General features: G+C 56.1%; 1 protein-coding gene across 2 annotated transcripts; it reads left to right on the forward strand.

The window, feature by feature from the left end:
• Positions 1-632: 632 nt before the first annotated feature.
• VARS1 (valyl-tRNA synthetase 1) lies at positions 633-26,065 on the forward strand. 2 transcript variants are annotated; one of them, XM_019487003.2, is made up of 31 exons: positions 633-731; positions 3,244-3,599; positions 3,782-3,925; positions 5,822-5,972; positions 6,108-6,241; positions 6,535-6,625; positions 7,086-7,186; positions 7,422-7,549; positions 7,943-8,107; positions 10,293-10,374; positions 10,485-10,604; positions 10,839-10,947; positions 11,070-11,158; positions 11,878-11,968; positions 12,448-12,572; positions 12,983-13,086; positions 14,515-14,673; positions 16,050-16,140; positions 16,225-16,330; positions 16,584-16,654; positions 17,235-17,360; positions 17,440-17,544; positions 19,453-19,521; positions 19,622-19,700; positions 22,750-22,877; positions 23,406-23,570; positions 23,989-24,192; positions 24,403-24,514; positions 24,617-24,792; positions 25,590-25,739; positions 25,886-26,065. In XM_019487003.2, exons 2-31 carry the CDS (start codon positions 3,252-3,254, stop codon positions 25,952-25,954), a joined length of 3,792 nt encoding a protein of 1,263 aa, XP_019342548.2. In that variant the 5' UTR covers positions 633-731; positions 3,244-3,251; the 3' UTR covers positions 25,955-26,065. The 2 variants fall into 2 exon arrangements, with proteins under 2 accessions (XP_019342548.2, XP_019342549.2); XM_019487004.2 differs by lacking the exon at positions 633-731 and adding an exon at positions 780-831.
• Positions 26,066-26,574: the final 509 nt, after the last annotated feature.

A 26,574-nucleotide genomic window follows, 5' to 3' on the forward strand; every position in this document is an offset into this window, starting at 1 on the left:
CGAGCGGCTTCTGCCTGGCACAGGCTTTTGCTGGCCACCCCACGGCAGCTGCACCAGGCCGGGAGCCAGGGAGTTTGCACCGCGCGATGCTGCGGGGCAGTCAGCTCCCTTGTAGACGGGCCGCTGGCTCTCGCACCGGGGAGGGAGCGGGGTGGGTGTGGGGACTACAGAAGGGAGGGACACCTGGGCTCTCTGGGACCCTCCCAAAGGAGCCAGGTGTCCCTCCCAGCCCCCCTTCTCTAATGCCCCATTCCCGCAGAGACCAGCCCAGTGTCACGTGGGGAGTGGGGCCTGGGGGTGACAACAGGGGCTGGGGCCAGGACAGCCGGGCTCTGCCCCCGGCTCTACGCAGCCCCCGGCCCGCAGAGGAGCGCCCGTGAACCCAGGCGCCCAGGGGGCGCTATGACACTCTATGAACCTGCCCAAGTGCACGGCCTGCGCTGTGGCCGCTCTATCCACCCCAGCACCTTTATGCCTCCACGCAGCTTCCTTTCTACAAGGCCCCGTTTTGCGAGTATCCTAGCTAGTGCCTGTCCAACTAGATAAACAAAGCCACGCCCGCATTCATGCTAAAGAGGGGCACGGCTAAACCCGACCACGCCCCTCCAGCTGCCTAGTGAAGGCGGAGGGGGCGGGGCTGCGTGGCGCGGCTCAGGCAGTGCTGTGGTCAGCCCCAAGTGGGTCCTTGGAGTGTAGAGCGAGGCCGGGCGGCACACGTGGGGCTCTGGGAGGTAAGAAGGGGGCGGGGGGAGTGGTGGCAGGACCCCCTGTAATCCCCCACCCCCCAGAGCGTTGGAAGGACCCCCTGCAATCTTCTCCCCCAGAATTGTGGTAGGACCCTCTTTAATGCCCCCCCGCCCCTCCCAGAATTATGGTACGACTCACTATTATCCCCCTCCCGGATTATGGTGGGACCTGCTGTCATTTCTCCGTCTCCCCCGGGAATTATGGTAGAGCCCCTGGACCCCCCCCCCCAACTACCCAGAACCCACTATAATTCCATCCTCCAAATTATGGTAGGTCCTCCTGTCACTCCCTCTCTTGAACTGTGGTAGGACCCAGTATCCCCCCCCCCGAATTGTGGTAGCACCCCTTGTCATTCCCCACCTATTCCCAGAAGTATGGTACAACTCACTGTTAATCCCCCCTCATTCCTAGAATTATGGTATGATCCACTAACCCTCCCCCCCCCCCCCAAGATATAGTAGGGCCTACTGTCATCCTTCACCCTTCCCCACCAGTCAAGGTAGGACTCACTTATCTCCCCTCCCCCCCGAATTATGGTAGGAGTCTCTGCCATTCCTCTCCCTTCCATACAGTGTTGGGAGGACTCACTATAGCACCCCCCTGCACAGTTATGGTGAAACCACATATAATTCCCCTCCCTGCAAAATTATGGTATGACCCACTGTAAACCCCTCAGAATTAGCATAGGACTTACTGTAATCCCCACCCCCACCCAAGAATTATGATAGAACCCCATATAATCCCTCTCTCACCCCTGAATTATGGCGGGGCCCCTGGCCTTCCCCCCAATGATAATACAACCCACTAATAATACCATCCCCAGAATTACGGTAGGGCCCTCATATTCTTCTTCCTTTCCCCTAGAATTGTGGTACAACCCACTATAGCCCCTCAGAATTATGGCAGGATCCCATATAGTTTCATAGTTGGTAGGGTCGGAAGGGACCTGAGCAGATCATCAAGTCCGACCCCCTGCCATGGCAGGAAAGAGCACTGGGGTCAAACGACCCTGGCTAGGTGGCTGTCTAGCCTCCTTTTGAAGACCCCCAGGGTAGGAGCGTTCCAGATCCTATCTGCCCTGACAGTGAAGTGGTGCCTCCTGATATCTAATCTGAATCTACTCTCCATTAACTTATGGCCATTGTTCCTTGTTACTGCCGGTAGTGCTCGGGAGAACAGGGACTCTTCCATTGCCTGCTGGTCTCCGTTTGCAAGTTTGTAGGTGGCCACCAGATCCCCTCTCAGCATTCTCTTGAGGCTGAACAGGTTCAGGTCCCGTAGCCTCTGCTTGTAGGGCCTGCCCTGCTGCCCCCTGACCATGGTGGTGGCCCTCCTTTGGACCCTCTTGATCCTAGCCACATCCCTCCTGAAGTGCAGTGCCCAGAACTGGACGCAGTACTCCAGCTGCGGCCTGACCAGTGTTGCATAGAGGGGGAGGATCACCTTGGCCCTGCTTGAGATGCATCTGTGGATGCATGACAAGGTGCGGTTAGCCTTCCTGACCACATCCTCACATTGTCGGCCCATGTTCACCTTGGAGTCTATAATGACACCAAGATCCTTTTCTGCCTCTGTGCTTTCAAGAAGAGAGTTCCCCAGCCTGTAGGTATGCTGCTGGTTCTTCCTCCCCAGGTGCAGTACCTTGCAGCTTTTGTTAGACTGCAATAGAGAAGGAAGAACTAACAGAGAGATGCACCAAGAGGAGCAGCATGTCAAAGTTACAGGCTAGGAAAATAATGTTTACATCAGCTTTCTGGATGGATGTGAACAGAGCAAGGCTGCTTGCATCAAAAACAGTACAAAAAAGATGCAAATATATAATATAATCTCCCTACTCCACCAAGATTATGATAGGATCCCTTGTCATTCCTCCCTTCCCCCCCAGAATTGTGGTATGACCCACTATAATTTCCCCCTCCCCCCAGAATTATGGTACCCCCCAATTATGGTATGACCCACTCTAACCCTCCCCCAGGATTATGATAGGACCACTTTGTAATTCCCTCCTCGCCTTCCCCCAAATGATGATACGACTCACTATAATCCTCCTCCCCTCTAGTTACAGTAGGACCCCCTGTAATTCCACCCTCCCCTTCCAGAATTATGGTAGGACCTCCCTACTCCCTAGATTTATGGTACAACCCACTATAATTCCCTCCCTCCTCCCCAGATTACAGTAGGACCCACTGTTATAGGGGGCATGACTGGACACCTGGGTCCCTTTTGGTGGAGGGTGTCCATGGGATCGCATCAGCTGGGACACAGGTTCCTAGGAGCAGGGGTGGCGTTGGGGATCAGGGAGGGGGATCAGAGCAGGGTGGGGAGCTGACAGCCTGACTGTCTGTGTTCTCTGCCGCTGGGAATGGGGAGCTGCTGGATTGGAGTTGGGAGCCTGGACCCCTGGGTGGGCCCCAGGAGCTCCAGTGGGTTACAGCAGGGGGTGCTGGCAGCCTGGATGCTTGGGTTCTCACCCCCTTTCTTTCTCCCCTGTCCCAGGCCTGGACATGGCCACGCTGTTTGTGTCCCCCTGTGCCGAAGATGTGGCCAGCCGGCAGGCGCTGGTGGTATCGCGCTTTGCCCCCTGTCCACCCCGTGTGGTGCCTGTGCCCGATCTGACACCTCCTGGTCCCTTTGCCCTGCCCCGGCTGCCAGCATTGGAGGATCCAGGGGGGCTGCGTGTGACCGGAGCCACCGCTGTCACCTTCCTGCTGGCCCCCCCAACCCTGCGTGGCTGTGGCCTGGCCCAGGCCACTCTAGTGCGCCAGTGGGTGGCCTATGCCCAAGCTGATGTGGCCCCTGCTGCCACCGCTGCCTCCCTGCCCCACCTTGGCCTGGCAGCCCTTGGCCCACAGGTAAGCCTCCATTCTGTGGGAGGGGCGTGGGGGTGGGGGCTGGGAGCAGGAGGCCTTGGGTTCCCTTGGAAGGGGTGTGGGGGGCATGAGAGCAGGGAGGCTGGGAGGCCAGATGTCTGGATTCTCTGGGAGGAGAGCAGGAGCCTTGGCTGCACTTGACCCTGTTCCCCATCCATGTGCAGGTGGTGGAGCGGGCTGAAGCGGAGCTGCGCCGGGTGCTGGGCATCCTGGATGGGCACCTGCGGCTGCGCACGTACCTAGTGGGCGAGGCTGTGACGCTGGCAGACATCGCTGTGGCCTGCACCCTCCTGCTGCCCTACAAATATGTGAGTATCCCCACATCCCAGCGGTGGTGTATCCCATGTCTGTTCCACCCCCCACACTTGAGCTGGTAAGTTTCTTCCTCCTCCATTCGAATATTCCCCCCACTATGCTGGTAGTGGTTTTTCCCATCCCTCTCCTGACCATTCATGGTTTTTTCCTTCCCCATTCAGAATATTGCCTCCTACCACCCTGTTAATGGACCCTTCCATTCCCCCTCCCAACCAGCAATGACTTTTTCCCCTTCAGGAATATTCCCTCCATCACACTGTTAATGGTTCCTTCCATGCCTGCCCCCCCCACTAGTAATGGTTTCTCCCTCCCCCCTCTTGGAATATTCCCTCTCCCAGGTTGTTAATGGTTCCTTCCATTTCCCTCCTCCCCACCAGTAATGGTTTCTTCCTCCCCCACTTGTTGTATTCCTCCCACTACATGTATTGGTTCTTTCCGTTCTTCCCTCCCAACCAACATGGTTTCTTCTTTCCCCATTAAGAAAATTCCCCCCACCACACTGTTAATGGTTTCTTCCCTGTCTAGAATATTCCCCCCATTACACTGGCAATGGTTCCTTCCACCTTCCACCTTCCCCTTCCAACCAGTAATGGTTTCTTCCCCATTCAGTATATTCCCCCCACCATCCTGGTGATGGTTTCTCCCATTCTAAAATGTCCCTGTCTTCATCCTCTGTCTGGTTGATAACGATTCCTTCTGTTTTCTCCGCTCCCCCCATGATGGTTCCTTCCCCATCAGTGTGATGCACACACATTCACATACACGTAATGTGTACATACACATGTAGACACACAGATGTATATGTAATATATATATATACCAAGGCACATATGCCAGTGCACACGTGCATGTACATAGTATATTTGTACGTACACATGTATGCGATAAAGATGTGCCTATACATGTACATGTGACATTATTATGCATGCACACACAATATATGTGTACACACACATTTACGCTATATGCATATACGCACATGTTTATGCAATACGTATATACTCACACCCATACATATGATATTTGTATACACATGTGTGTATGCAGTATATGCATACGCACATGTCTATACTACGTGCATATGCACATGTCTATGCAGTATGTGTATACACATGCATATGTATGACATATGCACATACACATGCGCACAATATATGCATACACACACGTGCAGTATGTGAGTATATGCATGTGTCTGTGTAATATGTTTATACCCATACACGTATGTGTGACATTTGTATGTACATACGTATACTCACAATATATGCATACGCACACACACCTATATTATGTGCATATACGCACATGTCTAATGTGTATAAATACACACGTATGCATGATGTATGCGCACCTACATATGTATGTGTATACATATGTGTGTATGATATATACGTACACCTGTGCAGGTATATAATGTATTAGTATGCGCACCTACATACAATAGGTGTGTACCCACCCCCATGCATGCACCAATTTTATTGCGTGTGTGCACATATGTAATAAACAAGTAGGTGCATGCGTACACGGTGTATACACATGCATACACACATATTTGTACTCTGTGTGCACTTATCTATACCTGCACCAGCACATATTTATAATATATATGATTAATGCATGCACATTGCACATGTGTAACATGTGTGTGCCTGCGCTCACAAGCATATATTATTTAATGGCATGTTCTCATGCTTCACCCTCTTCTACCCCCTGCAACTTGGAATGGTTTTTCCCTATGCCCTCCACTTCAATAATGGTATGCCCTCGTCTTTCTACCCTCTCTCACTACAAATGGTGTCTCCCTATCTCCTCATTCCAATAATGATACTCTCTCACCCCGCCCCCCTACATTTGCTGACAATGGTTTCTCCCTCCCCCCTGCCCCCAAGGTACTGGACTCCTCAAGCCGGGCCACCTACCCCAACGTCACCCGCTGGTTCCTGACCTGCATCCACCAGCCCCAGTTCAAGGATGTACTGGGACCAGTGGAGCTCTGCGCCCAGGGCCTGGGGGGCCCAGACCCCCCGCCGGTCACCCTGGGTAATAAGTATCCCTTTCAGGGGGGGGGGCAGAAAGGGAGGTGGGGAATATACCCCTCTGAGCCTGGGACCCTCCTGCTGGGGGTGGTTGTCCTAGGGTCTTAGCCTGAGTCTTCCCCCCCCACCCCAAAATCAGGGCCTCCAGCCCCGGAGACCCCAGAGCCCCCTCCCAAGAGCGCATCTCAGCTCAAGAAGGAGGCGAAGAAGAAGGAGAAGCTGGAGAAGTTCCTGCAGAAGAAGGAGAAAAGCATCCAGCAGCAGCAGGGCGAGGTGAGATGCAGCTGGCTCTGGGGGGCATCGGGCTGGGTGTAACAGGGACAGGAGCTGTGGCTGGCTCTGGAGGGCAGCAAGTGGGTGTAACAGGGACAGGAGCTGCGGTTGGCTGGCAGGGTGGGGCTGGGTGTAATGGGGACAGGAGCTGCAGCTGGATCTGGGGTGGAGCAGGGATGAGTACAATGGGGACAGGAGCTGCAGCTGGCTCGGGGCAGGGGTCAGGTAAAGACCCTGGGGCAGTTTCCTACCCCCTCTTCTCTACTTGCCCCCCCTTCTGCCATCTTTCCCAGGCCCAGAAGAAGCCGAAAGCTGAGAAGAAGGAGAAGAAGGATCCTGGGGTCATGACCTATGACCTCCCCACTCCCCCTGGAGAAAAGAAAGGTACAGGGGTGGGGCTGGTTGGGGTAGGGAAGGCAGGCCCTGTGCTGGGGTTAGGGTTCTGATTGGCTCCTGTCTGGAGGGCACGTTGTCCCACCCATGTACTCATGTCCTGAGCTGCAGCCTGGCCTCAGCCTGCTCCCACCTGGGAGTCAAGAGGCCTGGTACACTCTGTGTGTGTGTGTGTGTGTGTGTGTGTGTGTGTGTGTGTGTGTGTGTGTGTGTGTGTGTGTGTGTGTGTGTGTGTGTGTGTGTGTGTGTGTGTGTGTGTGTTTCCCCCAGATGCCTGGGTTCTGCGTGTGCTGCAGGTGTCTGGGTTCTCTGGAGGTTGAATTGGCTCGGGTGGGTTATAGCCTGGGTTCTGGGTGTGCATCCCGGACGCCTGGGTTCTGTGTTGCCATGGGGTACAGGCGGGGAGGGAGGGAGACCTCTGCCTTTTGTCAGCCCCATCCATCCCCTGCAGACATCAGCGGCCCCATGCCCGACTCCTACAGCCCACAGTACGTAGAGGCTGCTTGGTACGCCTGGTGGGAGCGCCAGGGCTACTTCAAGCCTGAGTTTGGGGTGAGTCTTGGGGGATTTGCCCCTCCGTGGGGCAGTATGGGGATTAGACATGTTGGGGAGTGGGGAGATCCCCTAGCAGGGGGCCACCATGGTTGGGGGTTAGTTTTACTCCCCACACCTCTCCAGATGGGAGCTCTGAGGAGGGGAGATCAGCAACTCGCCCTGGGGCAGGCGCAGTGTGGGTGATAGGAAAAGCGACAGGTGGTATCTCAAATGACCTGGCTTTTCCCCGCAGCGGACAAGGGTGTCAGAGCCAAACCCCCAGGGGATCTTCATGATGTGCATCCCTCCGCCCAACGTCACGGGGTCCCTGCACCTCGGCCATGCCCTCACCAATGCCATCCAGGACACCCTGACCCGCTGGTGAGAGACCGCTGCCCCCGGTGCCGCTCACTCCCAACCCACAGCTCCCTGTCCCTCCCAGCCCTGCTGGTGCCCCTCACTCCAGACTGGCAGCCCCCTGCCTCACCCCCTAGTCTCATTAGTGCCCCTCACTCCCAACCTGCAGCCTCCTTCCCCCTTTTCTGTTCTGCCAGTGCCTCTCACTCCCAACCCATGGCTCTCTGCCCACCCCCCCACTGCAGTGCCCCTCAATTCAGACCTTTAGCCCATTATCTGCTCTAGTCATACAGATGCCCCTCACTCCTGACCTGCAACCTCCTGCCAACCTCAGCTTTCCCGATTCCCCTCACTCCCAACCTATATCCTTCTGCTTTCTGCCATTGCTCCTCACCCCGCTACCCATGCCCCCGGCAGGCACCGTATGCGTGGTGAGACGACACTGTGGAACCCAGGCTGTGACCACGCAGGCATTGCCACGCAGGTGGTGGTAGAGAAGAAGATGTGGAAGGAGCAGGGGAAGACCCGGCACGACCTGGGCAGGGATGAGTTTGTGCGCCAGGTCTGGAAGTGGAAGGAAGAGTGAGTCCCTGGAGCAGTGCCCCCTGCTGGATCCCCCTCCCTGCCCCACAGCATTCCCCCAGGGATTCTCCAGTGTGTCACACTAGCAGGGTTCCCAACCTAAGAACATTTTCTTTTCCTGGTGATTTGCAAAGTTTTTACTGACACCTCAGCTTTTTTTACTGAGATATGTTACAACTGGGTATCAAAAAAAAAAGCTTGGGTATCAGTGAAAAAAGCCTGGGTGTTAGTAAGGTTTCAGTGTCATGTTGTTTTTTTTTTTACTGGTGCATGTGAGACCCACACCCAAGCTATTTAACTGACTCCCAACCTTTTTGGTGAAATTTTTATCAAAACCCAAACTTCTTTATTGACGTATATTTTGATTTGGCAACAAAAAAATGTTTGTCCAAAAAAAAAAAAAAAAGTTTGGGTGTCCAACTTTTTAATTGGCATGTGTTTTGACTGACGCAACCTTTTTTGATGACACACGTTGTGACCAACATGCAGATTCTTTTGTCGATGTGTTGTGAATGGGTGCCAATAAAAATTTTGGGGTGTTAGTAAAAAAGGAAAAAAAAAAAGTTTGATGGCAAACATTTTACTGGTATGACTTGTGACTGATGCCCAAATTTTTTTTACTGACATACATTGTGATTGGGTACTAGTGAAAAAGTTTGAATGTCAGTGCGAAAAGTTTGGGTGTCCAACTGTTTTATTGCCATGTGTTGTCATTGACATCTGAACATTTTTACTGACACATTCTCTGACTGGAATGTATTAATGATATGGGATGTGTTACTGATGCCCAAACTTTTCTCTGACATTCAGACTTTTTACTGTCACATATTGTGATTGACACTTGAACATTTTTGCTAACGGGTGTTATGGCTGACACAAGATGTTACTGGTACATGTTGCAACTGACATTCAGGCGTTTTTATTGGTTTGAGTAGTGGCATATATTGGCCTATATATACTGGCATATATTGTGACTGGTACCCAAACTTTTTTACTGATGTGTGTTGTGGTTGATGCATGTTTTTATTGACGTGTTACTGACACGTCTTGACTGACACTCAAACTTTTTGTTGACACAAACACTTTATTGTGATATATTATGATTGACACCCAAACTTTTTACTGATATCTAAACATTTTTACTGACATGTTACAATACTCACAAACTTTTACTGACACAGGTTGTGACTGACACCCCAATTTTTTTTACTGATCCATGTTGTTACTGACTTGTGTCACACCCAAGTTTCTTTACTGACACCCAGACTTTTTTACTGATGTGTATTGTGACTGACACCCAAACTTTTACTGACATGTGCTGCAACTGACACCCAAACTGGTTTATTGACCCAGGTTGTAACTGACACCTCACATTTTTTTTTACTGATCTGTGTTGTGAATGGTACCCAGACTTTTTGCTGACAGTCTCTTTCACTGATGCATGTTGTGACTAGCACGTGTTGTTACTCACACCTAAACTTCATTGCTAACAAATGTTGCTGATGCATTATTGCACCCAACCTTATTGCTGTTGCATGTTATTGCTGACAGCCAAACTTATATGCTGGCACGTGTTATTGCTGGCCTGCATTATATCTGGCAACTGACCAAACTATACAACTGATGTGTCAATACGATCACATAAGTTGTACGACATGTGAATGTAACCCTTTTGCTAGGCCCCAGATGGCTGTGACAAACGCTGGGTTGAAATTTAGGGGTTAGTAACAACCATAGTAATGTTTTGTTGTCAGTAAAAAGTTGTGGACATTCACTAGTAAAAAAATAAAGAAACAAACAAAATAAATAAAAAAACTCATGGGGTGGCAGCTCCAACATCCCACATGGTGCTGCCCCCACCCCAGCCTTACCCCTGTCGACTGGATCCCCTCCTCGCATGCCAGCACAAACCAACCCATCCACCCCTGCTTCTTGGTCTGAAGTTCTTTCCCAGCTGTTACAGGCAGGGACCAGACATGGGGACTTAGCAGCAGCACATAGATGGGAAGTAGGAAGGGAATCATGTTTTCGTGGGGGAGATGGTATGAGCAACTGCTCAGAGTTGAGGAGACAGCACCTTCTAGCATCCCCCACCCCCCAGCCCCACCTGGGTCACAGCACCCCCTGCTGGCTCCCTCCTTCCCCGGGTCATCAACCTTGATGCCACCGCCTCCTACCCGCACAGGAAGGGCGACCGGATTTACCATCAGCTCAGGAAACTCGGCGCCTCCATGGACTGGGACCGGGCCTGCTTCACCATGGATGTGGTAAGTGTAGGGGCCCTTCATGGTGGTGGTGGCAGGAAATGGGTGGTGGGAGAGTTGCCCCAGCAACCTGCAGTACGGGGGCTGTGACACATGATGCTATTGCCTCGCAGAAGTTGTCGCGGGCGGTGCAGGAGGCCTTCGTGAGGCTCCATGATGAGGGCGTCATTTACCGCAGCACTCGCCTGGTCAACTGGTCCTGCACATTGCGTTCAGCCATCTCCGACATTGAGGTGCGGGGGCCGGTCCTGGGGCAGAGCCAGGCGGGGTGAGGAGGGAGCAGGGCTGAGCTGGGCTTTTTGGTGGAGTGGGAGTTGCGGGGAGGGTGGAGAGGATGTGGTGGTTGGGAGCTGAAGGGTGATAAGGGCATTAGTAGGGGAGTGATCTGGGCGTGTCTGGAAGGATTGGGGACTCTGGGGTGGCTGCGGCTGTTTTGTGGGGCTGACTCCCCTGTTTCCCCTTGGCAGGTGGACAGTAAGGAGTTGGGGGGCCGCACGCTGCTGCCTGTGCCTGGCTACGCCCACAAGGTCGAGTTCGGCGTCCTCGTCTCCTTTGTGTACAGGCTCCAGGGCTCAGGTGGGGTTGTGGGGGGCTCTGGGAGGGCTTGTCTGCCACTGGGGGGTACTGCCGTCACCTGGGTGGGGCAGGGGCCAGGCCTGGGGGGTGTCTCATGGTCTGTCCTCCCCTCTGTCCCTTAGATGAGGACGTGGTAGTGGCCACCACGCGGCTGGAGACCATGTTGGGGGACACAGCAGTGGCCGTGCACCCCAAGGATCCCCGCTACCAGGTACCTGCCCCAGGGGCAGCAGTTGGAGGTGGGGGTACAGGTAGGGAGAGGGGTGGTGTTTTGGGGGTCCTGGAAGTTGCAGGTTGAGGTAGGGGGGTTGGGGTGATCTAGAGGGTGTGGGGGTACAAGTAGGGGGTGGGATGGGGTTTTGGGGTGCTGAGAGTTGTGAGTGACTAGGTGGTTCCATGGGTGGGGTTTGGGGGAGTCCTGGAGGTGGGGCAGGTTGGTGGGGGATGGGTGGGGTTTGGGGGGGCTCATGCTGTTGGGGCTGGAGCTGGGTTTTAGGGTGTCCAGGGGGTGAGAATAAAGGTAGGGAGAATGGTGGGGGTTTTGGGTGTCCCTGGGGGCTGGGGCTTCAGGTAGGGGAAGGCTGGAGCTTTGGGGTGTGCTGGGGGTACAGGGAGGAGGAGCAAGGTTTTGGGGTGCCCTAAAGATTGTAGCATCTTGCTGGGGGAGCGGTGACGTTTTGGGATGTTGGGGGGTGTGGATGCAGGTAGGAGACAGCAGGTTTTTGGGGTGCCCTGGAGGTTGGGACACCTTCCTGGGGGTGGGGCAGAGTTTTGGGTTCACCTGGGGGATTGGGGGTAGGGTTTCGAGGTGACCTTAGGGGTAGTTTGGCTGGCTGGAGCGGGGCAGGGTTTGGGGTGCCCTTGGGGCTGTGGCATCCGGGTGGGGTTTGGGGGTATGTGCTCACTGCCCCCATCTGTCTGCTCCCCCAGCACCTGCATGGGCGCCAGGTCCTGCACCCCTTCACCCAGCGCCTCCTGCCTATCATCTGCGATGACTTTGTGGACATGGCCTTCGGCACAGGTACCAGGGGGTGGGGCTAAGGGGAGGCAGAGCCTCAGCGGAGGGGCAGGGCAGGGCTGATCTCATTGCTCTGGATGGCAGAATAATGAGGGGGTGTGGCTTAGAGGAGTGTATGGGTGGGGCTAAAGAGAGATGGGGCCCAGACTCAACAGTGGGTGTGGCTGAAAGAGAGAGGGGTGTGGGCAGGGCCTGATAGAGGCTGAGTGGGTGGGCTTTAGTTTAGAGATGGAGTCTAAAGACAGTAGGTGGGGCTTAGTGGTGGGAGGAGCTTCCTGAGGCCGCGGTATGCCAGTGAATGGGCGGAACTTTATGGGGAGTGGGTGAGGCTTTATGCAGAGTAAGCATGGAAGTATGGAGGGGGAGGGGGAGCTGAGTGGGTGGGACTTGGAGGTGGTGGGCAGGGCCTGGGGCAGCAGGCTGGGCCCTGACTGCCCCCCCCACCAATATTCCTGTGCTGTCCTTCTCCCTCCTCACCCCAGGGGCAGTGAAGATCACACCAGCCCATGACCACAATGACTTTGAGGTGGGGCAGCGCCATGGCCTGGCCTGCATCACCATCATTGACGACAGCGGGTGCCTCATCAACGTGCCCCCTCCCTTCCTGGTACACAGGGGGCCAAACCAGGCTGTCCTGGGGAGAGGGGTGCTGGAGGGATTGGGGGGGCTGGGATGTACTGGGGGTGGGGGAGGGGCCTGGGTTGGACTGGACACAGAGAAGTGGGGGGAACTGGGATGGGTTGGGGGAGGTAGGAGGAACTGGACCATACTAGGTTGGGGGGGACCTGGGCCATACTGGTTTTGGGAAGGGCGGAGGATCGGCCACACTAGGTGCAGGAGCGGGGGACCTGGGCTATTCCGGATCTGGGAGGGGAGGGGGAACTGGGTCATACTGGGTCCAGGGAAAAGGGGAACTGGGCTCAACTGGGATGGGGGGAGGGGAAACTACTAGGGGGCTGCCAGGTTGACAGGGGGGCCAAGGGGGTGCATTTCAGTGACCCTCCTATCCCACTGCAGGGCATGCGGCGGTTCGAGGCCCGCGGGGCCGTGCTGGCTGCCCTCCAGGAGCAGGGGCTGTTCCGGGGGGTCCAGGACAACCCCATGGTGGTGCCCATCTGCAGGTGCGCGGGGGACTGTCTGCAGCGGTGCACAGATCCAGGGGGAACGGAGGAGGTGGGGAAGGGGTGGCAGAGGGATATTGGCTACACAGTGGCATCCCTCTGCCCCAGGGGTGGGGGTAGTGGCTCAGGGGCGGGGGCAGAGATCCCTTTAGGGGCACCTGGGGGTGGTGCCGAGGTCTGGGGGCTCTTCGAGAGGGCGGAAGGAGATTTGTCAGAGGATTCGGGGGGACTCTTTGAGGGGGTGGAGGGATATCTTATTGGGGGCTCATGGAGGGCCTCTGAGCGGCGGAAGGATATCTGTCGGGGGGGTGGAAGGGGGAGCCCCCGAGGGGGTGGTGGGGTATCGGGGTCTGTTGCCAAGATTCCGAGGGCGGAGGGATATCTGTCAGGGCATGTAGGGGGGACTCTTTGACGGGGTGGAAGGATCTCTGTTGGGGGGGATGAAGAAGGTGTTTTTCCGCCCCCTCAAAGACATCCGTTGGGCAAATGTAGGGGACACGGAGGGTGAAGGGACATCAGGCCATATGGCAGGGACTTTTTAAAGGGGTGGAAGGATATCTTTTGGGGGAATGCTGTGGGGACTGAAAGGAGTGGAGGGACATCTGTTTGGGGCATGTGGAGGGGTCTCGTTGAGGGGTTGGAGGGGTACCCATCGGGACATGCAGGGAACTCTTTGAGGGTGGAAATCGGTATTTTTGAGGGACTCTTTGAACAAGTGGAGGGATATCTGTTGGGGCTTGCTGGGGACTCTTTGAGGCAGTGGAAGGATATCTGTCGGGCTGCAGGGGAGACTCTGGAAGGGGGGGCGGAGGGACACCTGTCACCCCTCAGAGGGTGGAAAGATACGTGGTGCTATGGAAGGGGGCAGGCGGGTGACCTGAGGTGGTGGAAGGACGTATCCTCGTACGGGGCTGGGGCCGCAGGGACTATTTGAGGTGGCGGACGAGTGCATCTTGTCATTGGTGGGGGGCAGCAGGGGAACGCATCCTGGCATTAGGAGGGGCCAGGTGGACTATTTTTGGTGGCAGAGGGATATAGACTGGGTCTTGGGATTGCAGCGGAGGGATATCTGTGGGTCTTGGGGTGGGGCACAGTGAGCCATTTTGGGAGTGTAGGGGGCGGCAGAGGGACACCTGTGGCCCCTCCTATGGGTGGAGGGATGCACGTGGCGATATGAGGGAGGCAGGGACTGTTTGAGGCGGTTGAAGAATAATATTGCGGGGGTCTGACAGGGACTGTTTGAGGGGCTGGAGGGCCATAGCCTGGCATAGGGGGCAGGCAGGGACTACTTGAGGCAGTGGAGGGATGTATGCTGATATGGGGGCGCGAATGTACTATTTGATGTGGCGAGGTATACTCTCAGTATGGGGGAGGAAGCGGAAGGACATCACACCTCATGCCCTGGGGACTATTTTTTCTCCCCTGCAGCCGTTCAAAGGATGTGGTGGAGCCACTGCTGAAGCCACAGTGGTACGTGCGCTGCGACGGCATGGCGCGGGGGGCAGCTGAGGCCGTGCGCCGCGGCGACCTCCGCATCCGCCCTGACTTCCATCTCAAGACCTGGTTCCAGTGGATGGACAACATCCGGTGAGGCTGAGCGTCCCTGTTTCCCTTTGCCTTTACACCCCCTCCCCCCCGCCATCTTTTACCCCCTGCCATCTTTGTGCCTTTGCCATGGTATCGCTCCGCCTTCACCTCCAGCTGGGGTGGAGGGATATGGCGCTCCATCCGGTAACATGGAGCACTGCGTATTGCAGCAGGAGTAGTAGAGCTGTTGCCTGCCTAACGTTAAGGCCCAGGAGACAGGCACGGGGGTGGGGGACCCCAGCCTTCAATCTCTGCCTTGGAGTGGGCTTAGAGTCGCCCCCAGACTCTGCCCCCTGTTGGGGCTACAGTTGTCCCTGCCTCACAAGCCTCATGGTGGGCGTCTTCCATTGCAGAAGCAGTAGTAGTCTGTTACCCACTGTAAATAAGGTCCCAGCAGATGGGCACTGGAGGGGCACACAGCCCCAGTCTCCACCTCACAGTGGAGTTAGAATTGACCCCCATTTTTGCCCCACGGTGGAGCTACAATTGCCACTTTTGATCTGGGCTGGCCCTGTATGGCAACAATAGTAGTAGGGCTGTTATCCCCTAAAATCAGATCCCAAGAGATGGGCACAAGGCGGGGAGAGGGGGGCACAGACCCTAATCACCCCACAGTGGAGTTAGAATTGCCCCCCATTGGGACTATAATTGTCCCCTCTGCCCCTGCCTGAGCCCCTGGGGGGTGCCCCCTGATTGCAGTAGCAATAGTAGAGCTGTTATCTCTTCTCCAGGGCATAGTACATCGGATGAGTCCCCAAACTGCCCTTCTATATACTGGGATCATAGGGGAAGGGGTGTTCCTTTCACTGCAGCAGCAGTAGTAGGGTTATTATCTGCCCCGATATTGGGTTAACCACCTCCAGAGGGGCCCCTCCTGGGGTCCACAGAGCTGGGGACTGGCTTCTCGCACATGGGTGATCCACTAGGGGGCGCTATCTACACCAGGCAGCAGCAGTAGTAGGGCTTTTATCACCCTGATGACACTTACCAGGACCCCCCCCCCCACCCCTCCCAGCATGAGGGAGGGGTCTCCCCCCACATCAGGCAGCAGCAGTAGTAAGGCTTTTATCTACCTGGGGATACTGAGCTGCCCCCCCCACCAACTCTCCTTGCTTTGGCAGTGGCCGGGGTCACTCCCCCTCATCAGAGAGCAGCAGTAGTAGGGCTTTTACCCACCTGGGGGCACACACCAGGATCCTCTTATCATGCTGTGCGGGGCTGGGGTTATTTTCTGTGGCAGACAGCAGCAGCAGTGGGACTTTTCTCCGCCAGGGGGCATTTACCAGGACTACCCCCAACCCACATATATCATGGGGGTGGTTGGGGTCCCTCTATCAGGCAGCAGCACTAGTAGGGCTTTTATCTTCCCCTTGCAGGGACTGGTGCATCTCACGGCAGCTGTGGTGGGGCCACCGCATCCCTGCCTACTTCATCACTGTTGATGACCCTGCTGTGCCCCCGGGGGAGGTGAGACAGAGGGGATGGGGGGCCAGATTTGGGCCAGGGGCAGGAGACTGGAAGATGGGCTGATGTGGGGTCTCTCGCTGGCAGGACGCAGACGGCAGGTACTGGGTGAGTGGGCGCAGTGAAGAGGAGGCGCGTGGCAAGGCTGCCAGGGCTTTTGGGGTGACCCCCGACAAAATCTCCCTACGGCAAGGTATGGGGGGGGGGGGCTATTGGTTGGGACTGAGGGGCACCAGGGGAGGGTGGGGGTTGGGAGGGGCAACAGCAAAGCTGAGGGGTGCAGGTTGGGAGTGGGGCACTAGCCAGGCTCGGGAGGGCTGTGGGTCAGAAATGAGGGGTACTGGTAGGGCGGGGGGCAGATGGGGAGGTGTGGGTCAGGAACAAGGGGCACCAGCAGGCCTGGCGGGGACCATAAGTTCCCACCAGTTTCCTTGGATCCCTCCCAGACGAAGACGTACTGGACACGTGGTTCTCTTCTGGCCTCTTCCCCTTCTCCATCTTCGGCTGGCCTGAGCTCGTAAGTCTGAGGGATGCATGTGGGACCCAGACATGCGGGGGGCTGTGGCACAGGGCCCTCACTCTTAGGGAACCAGCCGTCTGGGGCAGGGGGTAGACTGGGCCATCACTCCTAGGAATCCACATATCTGTGGCAAAGGTGGACTAAGCAGTCACTCCTAGGGACACAGGCAGGTGGGGGACATGACTGCTATTCTTCCTAGGAACCCAGGTGTCTGGGGCAGGGGAGTCAGGGACCTAGATATTTGGCACCATAGCACAGGGCTGTCAGAACCCAAGTGTCTGGGCTGTAATACAGGGCACTTCCTTCAGCCCAAAATCATTGATTGTAGGGAACCCAGGCATCTGGGGTGGGCACCAGCTGCTTGCAACCCTGGTAGGTCATAGGCATCACTCCTAGGGACCCAGGCTTAGGGAGCAGGGGGTGTGGGACTGGGCTATCACTCCTAGGGAGCCAGGAGTCAGGGGCAGGGGTGGCCGATCACTTTTAGGGACTCAGGTATCCAGGGTAAGGGAGAGTAGAATTGGGCCATCACTCCTAGGGACCCAGGCATCCACATCTTCCCTTTTCCCCCTCGCAGAATGAGGACCTGGAGGTCTTCTACCCGGGGACCCTGCTGGAGACGGGCCATGACATCCTGTTCTTCTGGGTTGCACGGATGGTCATGCTGGGCCTCAAGCTGACTGGAAAACTGCCCTTCCGTGAGGTGAGACTTGCTGGCGCTCCCTACTGCCCCCGCATCCTGCCCCCTGCCCCCCTAAATGCTTCCTGCCCCTGCCTTCCAGGTCTACCTCCACGCTGTGGTACGGGACGCCCACGGGCGCAAGATGAGCAAGTCCCTGGGCAACGTCATTGACCCCCTGGATGTTATCAGCGGCATTTCGCTGGAGGTAAGGACTGGGCTTGACTCTGCCTCCCTGAGCCTTAGCTCCGCCTCCCGCTGGAGACCTGGGAGGTTGGGTGGCCCTGCGTTAACCTCATCACCAAGCCAATGTGCGTTGGAGTGGACTTTGAGCCCTGGCCATCAGTAGGTTCTGGGGTTAACAGTGTGCATTTTCCAGTGGGTGTCAGTGTTAAGCACTGTGGGTTTCCATCAGTACGTTTCAGGGTTAACACAGTGCAAATATACATTGGTGAGTTTAAATGTTAAGACAGAGTGTGTTTTGATGAGTAGGATGGAGAGCCATCACAGTGCAAATCAAAACCATGCAGGTTTCCATCGGTTGGTTCCAGAGTTAACACAAAATGAATCTCCATTCATAGGTTTTAATGTTAAGATTGATAGGTTTAATTAGTAAGACTATGCAGGTTTCCATCAGTCGGTTCAAGGTTCCATACAAATTCCCAGCAGTAGGTTTAACGTTAAGACTGTGCACTTTTCTATCAGTAGACTTCAGACTTAACACAACATGAATTTCCATTGATAGGCGTTAATGTTAAGATTAATGCAAATTTCCTTCAGTAGTTCCAGTGTTAACATGATGCAAAATTCCATTGGTCAGTTATAATACTAAGACCATTAAGGTTTCTGTCAGTAGGTTTCAGAGTTAACAGGATGCTGCTTTTCATTCTTAGGTTATCATGTTAAGACAACGTAGGCTTCTATCAGTAGATTCCCGAGGTAGCACAGAAATAATTTTCATTGGTAGGTTTTAATATGAAGACAGTTCAGGTTTCCATCTGGATTCCATAGTTAACACAACATGAAATTCCATTGATGGGCTAAGAATGCAGGTTTCCATCAGTAGGCTCCAGGATCAACGCTGTACAAATATCCATTAATAGGTCTCAGTGTTAAGGCTATGCAAACTTCCTTCGGTAATTCCAGTGTTAATGTGATGCAAAATTCCGTCAGTTGGTTGTAATAGTTCAACCATAGAGGTTTTTATCAGTCGGTTCCAGAGTTAAGGCAATGTCAATTGTCATCGGTAAATTTTAAGACAATATAAGTTTCCATCATTAGGTGCCACTGTTTACACAACGCAAAGTTCCATTGATAGGCTATAATGTTAAGATGCTGTAGATTTATATCAGCAGGTTCCAGGCTTAACAGAGTGCAGGTTTTCATTGGTATGTTTTCATGCTGTGACAATACAGATTTCCATCTATAGGTTTCAGAGTTAACACAATGCTGCCTTTCATTGGAAGGTTGTAACATTAAGACCACGCAGGTTTCCACCAGTAGGTTTCAGAGTTAACATGATGCAAATGACCATTGGTAACTTCCAGCAGTAAGACCATACAGGCTTCTATCAGTAAATTTCACACACTGTAAATATCTGTTGGTAGGTTTTAAAGTTAAGAACCCACAGGTTTCTGTCAGTAGGTTTCAGGGTTAACACAATGCAGATTTTGTGGGTGCAGCCTAGAGGTAGTGCAGCACAGAAAGAAAGTGCAGGTAGGTTCCAGGGCCAGCACAGTGCATCGTGGCATCAGTAGGTTCCAGAGTTAACGTGTCATTGAGATTCCATTCTCTGGGCGGGCTGTCCTGGAGCCATGATGACTTGACTCCCATTGGTAGTTTCCAGAGCCAACAACCCATGAACTATCTTCTGCTTGTGTTTTCTGGGGTGGTGCTAGTGATCACCCATCTGTAGGTTCCAGAGTTAATGTTGATGGGGCATAAATGGGTTCCGGAGTTAACAAGCAGGAGACAGCTGATAGGATGTTCTCTCTGGCATATGGGATCCCATCAGTGGGTTCCAAAATCAACCCCCAGTGAAACTCTCCCCTGGGGCCCTGTTGGCGAGTGCCCATCAGTAGGTTCCAGAGTCAACAGTCCATCTGCTCTCCCCCAGGGCCTGCATGCCCAGCTCCTGGACAGCAACCTGGACCCCGCGGAGGTGGAGCGTGCCAAGGAGGGCCAGGTGAAGTGCGGCAGGGAGGGGAAGCAAGACCAGACCACCTTCTGTGGGGTCTGGAGTGGGGGGCGCTGAGCTGAAGGTCTTACTGTTTTGTTTCCTCTAGAAAAGCGACTTCCCAGCTGGGATCCCTGAGTGCGGGACTGATGCCCTGCGCTTTGCCCTCTGCGCCTACACGGCACAAGGTGGGTGCTCCCCACCCAACTGCCAGCCCCCCCCTGTCAGGCCAGCCCCAGCTGTCCTTGGGTCAGGTCCTGGGGACCCTGCTTGGGTTTTCTTGGGTAGAGCTAGTGGGGACCATCAGTAGGTTCCAGAGCCAACACTTGGTTTGGTTAACTCTGTGTCTGAGCCTTCCTAGAGCAATGGTGACCACCTCCCACCATTAGGTTTTAGAGTCAACACCCTGTTATTGGTCTTCTGTTTGGAGTTCCTAGACTGGAGCTAGTGGGGACTTTTCAGTAGGTTCCAGAGTCAACATCTCAGTGAGATCACTGCTAACCCCCTAGGTTAGCATCTCAGACCTCCACTATCCCCCACACCCCATGGGCTGACTCCCTGCCCACCCCCACCCCTCACCACCTCTTTCCTGCTGGGCTGCCTTCTCCCACTACCCCAGCCTCACCTCCACAGACTGGTCCATTAGCCTCCTGGGTCACTGGCCTTCCTGGAGTGGTGCTTGCTGGCTCCCATCAGTAGGTTCCAGAGTTAACACACTTGACCACTTTTGTGCGTGGGCTTCCTGGGCTGTGACACCAGTAAGATCCAGAGTTAACAGCCTGCAGAGTGTGTAAGGGTGCTAACATCAGGCAAGGTTCTTTGGGTAGATCTAATACATTTTATTAGGCCAACTCAAATAGTTGGAAAACATCTTCTTTGCAAGCTTTTGGGTGCAAACACCCATCATCATGCTGAGGAGGTGTCTGCAGTTGGTCTGTGCTCTCCTGGATGGGATAGAAGAGAAGCCAGAGGCCAGCCTGGGAGAATTCCCATTAGTGAAAATGCAAACTGAGGCAGTCAGTGGGGGAGAAACAGGTGGGGAGAGAAGAAGAATGTAGACCTGGTGATAAGAATGTAGCTGGTAAATAGTGGAGACGTACCTCGGGAGTCAGATGTCAGTCGGGTTGTAATGTGTCATAAATCTAATGTCCGTGATTTTTTGTATCCAGTAGGTTTATGAAGTGAAGTTCATATGCTCGTCTGTGAAACGTGTTTTGTAAATTCCTTTGAGGGTTAGAACTGATAGATTGGAGAAAGAGAGAGTGGTTTTCTTGTGAGAAATGTGCCCCCACAAGTAGTTGGGTATTCTTGTCTTTAATAGATTTCTGGTGCACATTCATTCTGGTGCGCAGTTGTTGTTTTGTTTCTCCTACATAATTTCCATCAGGTCATTTGGTGCCCTGGATGAGATATCACATTTCCGGAGGTGCAGCTGTAAGATCCAGGAATGGGGTGGTCCTGTTGTGAGGTGTAGTTATAGTGGGGGTGGTGGAGACGTGTTGGCAGGTTCTACATTTCTTGTCCCGGCATGGTCAGGGTCCATTCGGCATGCTTTGCTTCTGGTGATGAGGTTGGCGAGGTTTGGTGCTTGTTTAAAGGCTAGGATGGGTGTTTCTGGGAAGATCTCTGTGAGAATTGGGTCTTCATCTAGTCTGGGTTGCAATTGTTTGAGGATTTTCTGTACAGGTTTCAGGAAACGGTAGTGTCATAACCAGTCGTGTGAGATTCGTTGTGGGGGTTTCTTTTGTACCGCAGCAATTCTTCACGTGGTGTCTGGGTGGCTCTTTCCATTGTGTGCTCTCTCTCTGGAGGAGTGTCCTTGCTGAGTGAAAGCCCTTTTGGGATTTGTGAGGTGATGATCACAGGTATTCTCCTCAGTGCAAATTCAGTGGTATCTGAGGGCTTGGCTGTATATTACAGCTTTCTTGATGTGTTTAGGGCAGGGGTGTCCAACCTTTTTGAATGTGGGGCCGGATCACGAACTTTTTATCACCCAGTGGGGCTAGCGAGCCATATTCAAAGATGTCATAGGAAGTGGTAAATTATAAGTGATGTCACATGACCTTTGACACCAGTGAAGTTGCAGGGGTTGACATGGTGCTGGTTGACATGGCATGCATGCCCAGGTTGACATGGTGCTGCAGGAGCTGCTTGGCTACAGCCAGGTTGACCTGGTGCTGGAGAAGCTGCGGGGGTAGGCTGGGGTTAACCTGGGGCCAGCCCGGCCTGCCGGTGCCATGCCTGGGTTGACATGGTGCTGCAGGACCCGCCTGGGCAGAACCGGGTCGGCACCGGCCAGGAGAAGCAGCATGCAGCTGAAGCCGGCTTCCCACGTGCTGCTGGGGACGGTAGGAGGCTGGCCAGGTCTGCATCGGCCAGCAGAAGCGGTGGCGGAGCCGTGTGCCGCTCAGGGCTGACTGGTGCAGGCTCGTCCCATCCCGAGCGCCACACGGCTCCACCGCCGCTTCTGCTGGCCAGTGCAGACCTGGCCAGCCTCCTACCGTCCCCAGCAGCACGTGAGAAGCGGCCCCCTCGGGGCCTCGTGCACAGGCAGCCCGGCCCGGAGAGCCGCAGTGCCTGAGGGGAGACTGGCCGGGGCAGCAGGCGCTGCCTTGCTGTGGGGCAGGGCAGGGCAGGGCAGCAGGGCTGGCTTGAAGCAGGCAGGTGAGGAGGCAGGCACAGGACAGCAGTGCCAGCGGCCACTGCTTGGCCTCCCGCGTGGGGCCAAGCATCTCCCCTCTCCTCGCTGCCGGCTGGGGCCCGCAGGCTGGTCCTGCCTGCCTCGCTGTGGCCCTGCTGCGGCTCCACACCGCCGCCATTCCGCGCCACCGCGGGCCAGATAAAATGGCTTGGCAGGCCGCATGTTGGACAAACCTGGTTTAGGGGGATTGCTGGTTCTGTGCAGATATGTATGTTGGTCCGTGGTGTCTGTATTTTACCATTCTGGACAGTGATTGTAGTATCTAAAAGGAAATTTTGGTGTTGGAGTATTCCAGAGAGTCTGTTTGAAAGGTGCTGCATGTTGAATTTCTGATGGAAATCAGTCAGAGATTGCAGGTTTTCAGTGCAAATGAAGATGACAAACTAACTCCAGCCTTCCTGCAGACTGCCAGGGTAGCTCTCTGGGCCAGCTTCCCAGCTTGCACCCCCCAATCACCTCCTGTTAACCCAGGACAGCCCCCAGCTCCCCCAGCCAGCCCCTGTCCCCGATTAACTGTCATCCCCCTGTCGCTCCAGGCCGTGACATCAACCTGGATGTGAAGCGCGTCCTGGGCTACCGACACTTCTGCAACAAGCTGTGGAATGCCACGCGCTTCGGCCTGCGTGCTCTGGGACCCGGCTACCACCCCCCACTGCAGCCCCAGGTGAGGTATCGCCCGAGGCACCCCTGGGCTCCCCCTGGGGTGGGACACCCGTACCATGGCACCCTGCAGCTTCCCCCGAGCCCCCAAGTGTGACACAGCCCCAGCCTTCCTCAATCCTCAGGTGCGAGATCCCCCCCCATGGACCCCCAGGGGAGGGCCCCCCCCCCCATAGCATCCCGAGCCCCCTCCCCGGACCCTCAGGTGAGAAAGACAACCCCCCCTCCCCCCACCCATGGCACCCTCCACTTCCCTGGACTGCCGGGTGATAGAAAGCACCCCTTATACCCCCCCAATCCCCAGCCTTAACCATGACCCCAAGTGATGGGAACCCCCCCTTGCCACCAGCCCCATAGTGCCCCACCACCACTGTATGCCCTACCTACCCCCATCCACACCCTTTCCTCCACCCCCATTGGCACCAGCCCACCTCACTCCAACCCATTTCTTGTGCTCCTGTCTTGGGGGTAAGGGGCAGGTGTGCCTTGGGTTGGCATGTGTGCGTGACCTGTGTGTGCTCCCCCCTGACAGGCAGGGCTGGACCTGGCAGGGGCAGGGCTGGCAGAGCGCTGGATGCTGAGCCGGCTGAGCCAGGCCGTGGCGCTGTGCGATACCGCCTTCCATGCCTACGACTTCCCGGGCCTCACCACGGCTGTCTACAGCTTCTGGCTATATGAGCTCTGCGATGTCTACCTGGTGAGCAGCGCTTGTGGGCCATGGCTTGGAGGTGGGGGCGGGGGCAGGGCATATGGGGTTAAGGGTGGGGCACTGGAGATGGAGGGGATGAAGGTTGGAGATAAGGCTGAGGGTGGGTCCCAAGGGGGTGGAGGGAGGGGCTTGGAGCATGAAGGGAGGGGGCGGGACCTGTGGGCTGGGGGTGGAGCCAGCAGGGATGGGTGGAGGGTCTGTGGAGCTGAGGCCAATGTGGATAGAGGGAAGGCCCTGGAAGGAGGTGGGTGCAGCCATGGGGGGTTTCAGGGTGGGGCCTAAGGAGGACAGAGGGCTCCACACCCCTGTTTATGGAGAGGGGCCCATGAAGGGAGGGAGCAGAGAGTGGGGTGCTGCACCCTCCCCACCCCATTTGTCTGACCCGTGTTCCCCGCTTGTCCCACAGGAGCTGGTGAAGCCAGTGCTGGCAGAGGGGCCAGAGGCAGGGGCAGGGGCAGTTCGGGCCACGCTACACACGTGCCTGGATGCTGGCCTGCGCCTGCTGGCCCCACTCATGCCCTTCGTCACTGAGGAGCTGTTCCAGCGCCTGCCACCTCGGCCCCCTGCCGCCCCCAGCCTCTGTGTGGCCCCCTACCCCAGCCCCCAGCAGGTACTGCCCCAGGGTGGGGGGATTGTGGGTCCAGAGGGGCACCTAGGAGGGGGAGTGGGTCAGGAGTGAGGGGTGCCAACAGGACTGGGCAGGGGTGCTGCTGATTAAGAGTGAGGAGCAGACGCAGGGCTGGTCTGGCAGGGTGGGAGTGAGGGCCTGGGGGCTGCGGGTTGGGAGTGAGGGGCACTGTTAACCCCTTCTCGCCCCCAGTACTGCTGGCAGGACGCTGAGGCTGAGGCGGCCATGGAGTTTGCGCTGGGCATCGTCCGGGCTGTGCGCTCCCTGCGGGCTGACTACAACCTCACCAAGACCAAAGCCGACTGTAGGTACCAGGTGGGGGCAGGGCCAGGGAGGCGGAGCTCTCCAGTGCCCTGCCCCCTTGACCTCTGATCCCTCTCTTGCTCTCCCACCCTTTCTCCCCCAGGCTTCCTGCAGTGCCGTGACCGGGGCACGGCCCAGCTGGCAGCCCAGGTCTCCGGCTACATCCGGACACTAGCCTCATGCCAGGCCGTGCAGACACTGGGGCCTGGCGAGGCCGCCCCTGGCGGCTGTGCTGTAGCCATCGCCTCAGACCGCTGCACTGTCCACCTGTTACTCAAGGTCAGCTCATGGAGGCACCCAGACATCCAGGAGGGGTCTTGAAGGGGAATGGAGGGATACCCAAGTATCTGGGAGGGATGCATGTGGGCACCCAGGTATCTAGGGAGGATGGGCAGTGCAAAGTCAGATCCAGGTGTCCTGGAGGTGGGAAGTGGAGAGTGGGACCCAGCGTCCAGGAGGGGCCTGTTGGCACCTTGTCGAAGGGGGGACCCAGGCATTGCAAAGGGGCCCTCCAGTGGGACCTAGGTGTCCAGGAAGGGATGGCAGGGGGACCCAGGTGTCTGGAAGGAGCACATGGAGGGACCCAGGTGTCCGAGTGGGGCCTGTGGGGGACCTGGGGAACGGGGTGTTGTGGTGGAGATCAGGACCCAGGTATTGGGGGTGGGGGGCAGTAGAAAGCAGGACCCAAGTGTCCAGGGTCCAGGTGGAGAGCAGACTGGGGTGGGGGGTGGGCAGGGGTAGGGTATGGAGAATGAACCCAGGCGTCTGGGGCTGGCGCTGCAGGCAGGAGCACAGAGAGCAGACCCAGGCATCCATCTGGGACTGGTTCTGGGGGTTATAGAGAGTGGACTCGGGCATCTGGGACTGGTGCTGGGGGATCTGAGAAAACAGGACCTAGGTGTTTGGGTGGGGGGGTATGAGGAGTGGACCCAGGCATTGGGAGGTGGCACTGGGGTGGGTTGGGAGGTGTAGCATGTATGGAGAGTGGGACCCAGGCTTTTGGGGTTGGGGTGTAGCATGCATGGAGGATGGGACTCTGGTATCTGGGCACTCACCTCCCTGTTCTGCCCCATTAGGGTCTGATCGATGTAGAGAAGGAGGTGGGCAAGCTGGAGGGGCGCCGGGCAGAGCTGTTACGGCAGGTGGAGCGGCTGCATGAGCGCCTGGCAGCACCCGGCTACAGTGCCAAGGTGCCCCCCCAGGTGAAGGAGGCCGACGCTGCCAAGGTAGGTGCCCATGAGGGCAGGGGGTCATGGGGCTGTGGGGCAAGGGGTCACTAGGAGTGGTGGGTGAGAAGGGGGGGGTCCAGCAGGGGGGATCATGGCAAAGTGCTTGGCCACAGGGGTGTTGACCCCTGACCTCTGACCTGCAGCTGGCCCAGATGGAGGCAGAGCTGCACAAGACGGACGAGGCACTGGCCACCTTCCAGACGCTGCTGTGAGCCCCCCACAGACAGGAATAGGGGGGTGGATAGACAGGCGGACCCCCCTGCCCTCTGCTTTCTCCCGGCTGATCGGGTATCAGAGACATTAAACTATTTTGTTCCATTTGAGATGGCCCCTGTGATTGGGTAGCTGCTTGCGGAGGGCATGTGGTGGGGGGCTGTGTCTGGGGCATCCCATGATGAGGTGTGGGGGTGGTGGTGGGCCGTACCATGGCTGAGGTGCGGGGGCCAGGAGCCTGGACACCTGGGTTCTCTGGGAGGGGAGCTGGGGCTGGGGGACAGACGAGAGCAAGTGATGGAACATTCCAGAAGACCCCCGCTCCCCCCACTGATAAGAATAGAAACCCCGCCTTGCCCCTCCTGCAGGGAAGGGGTCCCAGGCGTCTGGGGAGCTCTTGGGTGCAGCCATGGCTGAGCTGGGGGTGCCACCCACGCAGCCACTCGGGAGGGTCTGTTGGGGGGTGGGGGGCTCGGATCCCCCCGGCCCCCATGGCAGAAAGGACCACGAGCACCAAGGGCCTGAGGAAAGTTCAGGCCCAGCAAGAGCTGCAGATGACTCCCAGGTTAAGATGCTTCGAGCTGGCGCTAAAGGAATTCCCCCAGTGTGTGCAGGACAA

The sequence above is a fragment of the Alligator mississippiensis genome, chromosome 11, assembly GCF_030867095.1.
Source record: "Alligator mississippiensis isolate rAllMis1 chromosome 11, rAllMis1, whole genome shotgun sequence".
Lineage (NCBI taxonomy): Eukaryota > Metazoa > Chordata > Crocodylia > Alligatoridae > Alligator > Alligator mississippiensis.

Bases quoted from the DNA above. Each gene is read 5' to 3' on its own strand.
- VARS1 (XM_019487003.2), top strand. From the start codon at position 3,252: ATGGCCACGCTGTTTGTGTCCCCCTGTGCCGAAGATGTGGCCAGCCGG. The intron at 24,193-24,402 runs GTACTGCCCCAG...TCTCGCCCCCAG, and splicing joins CCTACCCCAGCCCCCAGCAG to TACTGCTGGCAGGACGCTGA. The intron at 24,515-24,616 runs GTAGGTACCAGG...TTTCTCCCCCAG, and splicing joins CACCAAGACCAAAGCCGACT to GCTTCCTGCAGTGCCGTGAC.